This window comes from Miscanthus floridulus, chromosome 10 (genome assembly GCF_019320115.1).
Source record: "Miscanthus floridulus cultivar M001 chromosome 10, ASM1932011v1, whole genome shotgun sequence".
In the NCBI taxonomy this organism is placed as follows: Eukaryota; Viridiplantae; Streptophyta; class Magnoliopsida; order Poales; family Poaceae; genus Miscanthus; species Miscanthus floridulus.
The window spans coordinates 102,628,632-102,633,943 of record NC_089589.1 but is presented as its reverse complement, the minus strand read 5'-3'; the positions used below and the strand labels follow the sequence as shown (position 1 = coordinate 102,633,943).

General features: G+C 50.1%; 1 protein-coding gene across 1 annotated transcript; it reads right to left on the bottom strand.

The window, feature by feature from the left end:
- Positions 1-3,418: 3,418 nt before the first annotated feature.
- Positions 3,419-4,147, bottom strand: LOC136489160 (putative cyclin-dependent kinase F-2). The gene has a single exon (XM_066485874.1). It carries the CDS (start codon positions 4,145-4,147, stop codon positions 3,419-3,421), a length of 729 nt encoding a protein of 242 aa, XP_066341971.1.
- Positions 4,148-5,312: the final 1,165 nt, after the last annotated feature.

The window sequence follows — 5,312 nt, the reverse complement described above, 5'->3', positions numbered from 1 at the left end:
GATCTGGCCGGGCAGTTGGCAGAGGCTACCCATGGGTGGAATGAGGCAGCCGCCTGGACATGTTCCTTCCCTGCCTTGGTGCAATCCAGCAGAGAGCGTTATTCGGCGCTTCATGATGCGGAGGTTGCCACAGTCATGATGGTGTTGTCGGCGGGGACGAGCATTCCTTATCGGCTCCGCTGCCTCCTGACATAGGGAGGTGGTGGCTCATGGGGTCTGCCATGGGGCCGTGGGAGCCATGACCACGGCCTATCTCCCGTCTTCGACATAAGATGGATTTGTGTAGGGTGACACCGGGGTTTCTGGCGGCGGAGGAGATTCCCGACCATGTTGACGTCGCGCGATTGATTACCGAATTCAGTGGTAACTCTAAGGCGATAGCCGCCGTTGTTGACATGGAGCGGATCATCAAGGACGCCCCCCTTTTGGAGTAGATTGTGTACTTCTTGTAAAAAGGTGTAATAAAGCTTGGATCTTGCAGTTTCTTGGTGTTTTATTGCAAGTCGAGTCCTCTGTGTGTGATGATTGTGCGTGGTAGTAGCCCCTAAATGCTCGGATGGGTCATCGTGATACATTCGAGAGTTGGAGCGGCACGACATTCGACAGGAGCCCATAGGGTGCTCTCTATTCGAGTATTGTAGATCGTCGGTTCAAGATCGTCCTTTGTTTCTGGAACAAGTATTGTCATGCACACATAGCCCCCGAGTGTTTCGATCGAACATCACTCGACTAGTCGTAGCCGTACGTTGGGTGGCCTATCGGTCGGTTAGCGTGGCTATGCCGATGTTTGTGCGCTAGTGACTCCATGAGTTTCAGGGGCGCATGGCCTCAATTTTGGATGGCCATTGTTTGAATTGGGGTCGGCCCGAATTTGATCGTGAGTAGTGCCGTTGACACATTGAGCCTCAGCCTTGCATCTGCCTTCAGTCGAGGGAATAGGCTTTTTCTTGGTAGTTGGGATGATGTGCCCAATCTACCTAGGACAGGACGGGATCCGGATACCAGTTGTCAGGCGCTTGATTGCCTCCGCGACCGACGAGATCGGCTGGGGCCGATCGGGGCTTGAGTGGCCGGCTAGGGCTGTTGGGTGGCCGGCTGGCAGCAGGTGGCGGCAGTTGGCTAGCGGCTTGGCTGTCCAGGAGGAGCAGCCGGCGGCTTGGGCGGGCTGCAGCGCTGGCAGGAGTGGCGCAGGCGAGGAGGAAGGAGCGGGGGCGATAGAGAGAAGAGAGGAGAGGGGCGGCGACAGATAGAGAAGAGAGGGGATGGAGATAGAAGGGATTAACCTTAAACTTGCTTGCCTTCTCATTAAGTGTCTCCCTCATATATATATAAGGGGGGTTACAATTGCTATGGGCTTGGCCCATGAACTATCCTTCTATTGAGTGCTGATCTATAATAGCTGGGCCTATAGCCCCTAGCTACTTAACTAGCCTATTGCCTTGGTCTGTTGTCTCCTTCTAGTGTAGGTCATGCTGACCATGACATACGCACTTTTGATTTCTAGTGAAGCATGATTCCTTTAGATTGCCGAAGTTGTATTTTGTCATTTTGTTCAGGCTTTTCATGTACTATACTTGTGCTTGATACAAATTTCGCTTGAGCTCTACTAAACTGTTAATGCAAACTGAATCACAATACTTGAAGTTCATCTGAGACACGTGTTCTCATATAGAGTGTACCTGGTAAAAGAACCAAGGTTTTAAATCTCTGGCTATAGCTGCCGCTATAGCCGGAGATAGCTGCTAGGAAGATAAGCCGCTAGGATAATTCACTTTCGCCGCTATGAGTTAGCTGCCGCTAATAGCTGTATTTAGCCCGCTATAGCCGCTAATAAGCCTCCTTTTGTAGCCGCTAAGTGCTTTGCTGGGCAAAAGTCAAGCGGACTCATCCAATTGTCAGCGGATGACCCGTAGTTCTGAGCGCTTTGAGCTTGGCACCCACCATGCTGATTGATCTGATAATGTTTCGTCATTGCATTTGTGCTTGAACTGATGATGAGCATTGTATATGTTATGCCAAACGTCTTGTGATGGTCCTGGAGCTCTGTTCTTGTGAACTGATGAGCGATGACTGATGAATATGTGAAATGATCAATGATTTTTGTCTCTTTTTGTCAAAACCGCTAAACAAATTAGCTGGAGCTATAGCCCGCTATAGCTGCTCGTAGCTTTTGCAGACTTCAATCGCTAAGAGGCTTAGCCGGAGATTTAAAACCTTGAAAAGAACCATCAATTCTTCCTTTGATGCCTTGCAGGCAGGAGAGATCCAGTGTCACCTGTAGCAAGCCAATTGAAATTCACATGCCCATTAGCAATTGTCATTATGTCCCATAACATTTAACATGTATGTAGTTATTGACATAGCATTATTACAAACATGGAATACTCAGGTATACTTGGGCAAGTGATGCAACTGATCCCCTTAAGCTTCCCGGTATATATCCCCTTCAGCATGTTTACAAACATGGAACCTCAATGGTTTTGTTGAAGAATTCTTCTTTTGTGTTAACAGCGAGTTGTGGAATTGCTCCCTGACAAACATATATAATTTGTGGAAGAGCTGATCATTCTGCAGAGTGCAGTGACTTTCTATGTTTATTTCTCCATAATTTCTGAAGAAAATGACAGGGCTGTTTCAGTGACCCAGACAAAAGTTGCAGGATCAGATAAGATGTCATGGCAGCTCTTGATTCTGTCCACTACCTGAAAGATGAAAAAAATGATGAAGCATTGTTGGAGTGTAATTTCTGTAGTTTTCATACAATCCCAAAACCTGAAGAACAGGTTTGTCGTTTCATCTGACATGTACTTTGTTTTCAATGAACTGTAAATTTATCTGAACTTCTGCTATTGATTGTGCGGTTATACATATGCAAGCATTATGTGTGCAAAGAACCTTAGTTTTGCGGAATATGGACTGCTGTGATCTGTGGGGATTAGATATTTGTGAACCGCTGTCACATCTGTTGTTATTCATGTATGTTGTCAAGTGTGAGCTGCAGGAACTATCCGTGTCTGAAAACTGACAGCGATAGAATAAGAATCACTGTCAGCTCACATTATCCCCTGGCTTAACAAGATTTCAGAAACTCAATCAATAGTGAACATACTTATAAAAGTTGTAGAAACAACAAAATAAATTTGCACATTTCAATGGGACAGTGTACATACAAAATATATATTTGGAAGATAGTACAGCCCGAGATTGTGATTGCATTTTTGCAGCATAACAATTCAAAGATTTAATCATGCAACTCTGCAGCTAAACCCTAGCTGATCTGCTCACTGAATCAACATCATCAAATAACTAAGGCTGACACAGGGCAAACGATAATCTAACTAGAGTACATCAAACTACCTTAACGTAACACTACAGCAGTCATGTACTCATGTTCGGGTCTCTGCTGCAACGTCCGTCGTCAGTCATCTTTGGCTGCAAACCACGGCATCTTCAGCGCGTCAACGGCGGTGAGCCTGTCCATGGGGTTGTACTCCAGCAGACCTTCCAAGACGTCGAATCCCTCTTGCGACAGCCTCTCCTTCGGCACCCTCTCGCGCAGCTTGCTGGGCCCCGAGACACCCAGTGGCATCAACGAGACGTCGTCTGGGATCCCTAGGAGGTTGACGATGCTGATGAGCTGCTGACACAAGTCTTCCTCCGGAAAGAGCGTTTGCCCGGTGACGAGGACCGCCATGTTACATCCGAGCGCCCACACGTCGATGGGCACGCCGCAGTCCTTCTCGCCCAGAAGCAGCTCCGGCGCCATGTACCCAGGCGTGCCTTCGGGATCCGTGTCGTCCGTGAGCAGCGGCGCGACCACGGACGTGGCGAGACCCAGGTCGCAGATCTTGAGGTGTCCGTCTTCCGCGCTGACGAGCACGTTCCCGGGCTTGAGGTCGCGGTGGACGACGCCGTGCGCATGCATCGTCGAGACGCCGGCCAGCAGCTGCGCCATGACGCGGCGCGTCTCCGACTCCGAGAACGGGTGGTGCTGGTGCCGATGGCGGCGGCGGAGCGAGGTGATGACGTCCTGGAGGCTCCGGCCGACGACGTACTCCATGACGAGGTGGAGGTCGTGCATGTCCGAGCCGCGCGCCACCTCCCTGAGCCGCACCACCGCGGGGTTGCCCGCGCACGCGGCGAGCATGGCGGCCTCTCGCAGCAGCGCCGCCGCCTCGCCGACGGCGTGGAGGCTCGACTTGATGGCGACGAGCTCGCCGGACTCGACGTGCAGTGCGCCAGTGCCTTCCAGACGGCGCCGTATCCTCCCTGGCCGATCTTCTTCAGGATCATGTACGAGTCGACGACTCCGATCCGCATCTTGCCGCCGTTTCCTCCTCCTCGGTGATACTCTTTGGACGGTTCCTTGGCGGCGCGGGGGCGGCGCCGAGGGGCCAGAACAGCGACAGCTCGGCGGCTCGTATGCTGAAACCGACTGTGTTTTCTACGGAGTTGGTTTATTTCGCTACCGTCTGATCGGAAAGTCGGATGCGGACGGAACGGTTACGTACGCAGTGTCGGACGTCGGTCAATGTTTGTGGGCTTCTTTCGGTTGGATCGTGAACGGCCAGATTCAGCGCCCAGCCACGGTGGAGCCTGCCCCTGGAAGCAATATAATCCCCTTCTACGAGAGAACATGTCTTCGGTTAGGAAAGTCCATTATAAAACCAAAGACACAGTCGGTTTAATTTCCCCTTATAGTTTATAAAACCAGATTTTAACTTCTCCGACTTTTAAACTGTCTCTTTTTACACCTTATTTAACGATTTTGGACGACGGTTTTATGAAACATGGTGCCACATCAACAACACCAGCGAGGGAGTAATTTAGATTATATATGTTCATAGTTTACGGTTACATCACACTATAAATATTTTTCGAAAAATTATCAAATATTTTTTCTACAAATTATATAGGGTTATGCAACTAAAAAAATCATCACCATCAGGTCTTATGCTGAACAGCGATGAAAATGATGTTCAACGACGTTGTATTCCAAACCGATGGCAATATGTTCTGGACAGAGCAATCACTACTGGATTCAGGCGCTTTGCCGGGTGCCGAATGCACCCGGCAAAGGCTACTTTGCACTCGACAAAGCCTTTGCCGGGTGCAGCACTCGGCAAAGATCCTCCGGCAAAAAGTTAGTCGGCAAATATTTCTTTCACTACTGGAAACGCGTGCTTTGCCGAGGGCCTGAGGCTTTGCCGAGGGCCAAATCTCGGGCACTCGGCAAAGACACTCTTTGCCGAGGGCCAGCCACAGGAGCCCTCGGCAAAGAACGGCCCTCGGCAAAGAGGCCTTTGCCGAGG

Bases quoted from the DNA above. Each gene is read 5' to 3' on its own strand.
- LOC136489160 (XM_066485874.1), bottom strand. From the start codon at position 4,147: ATGCTCGCCGCGTGCGCGGGCAACCCCGCGGTGGTGCGGCTCAGGGAG.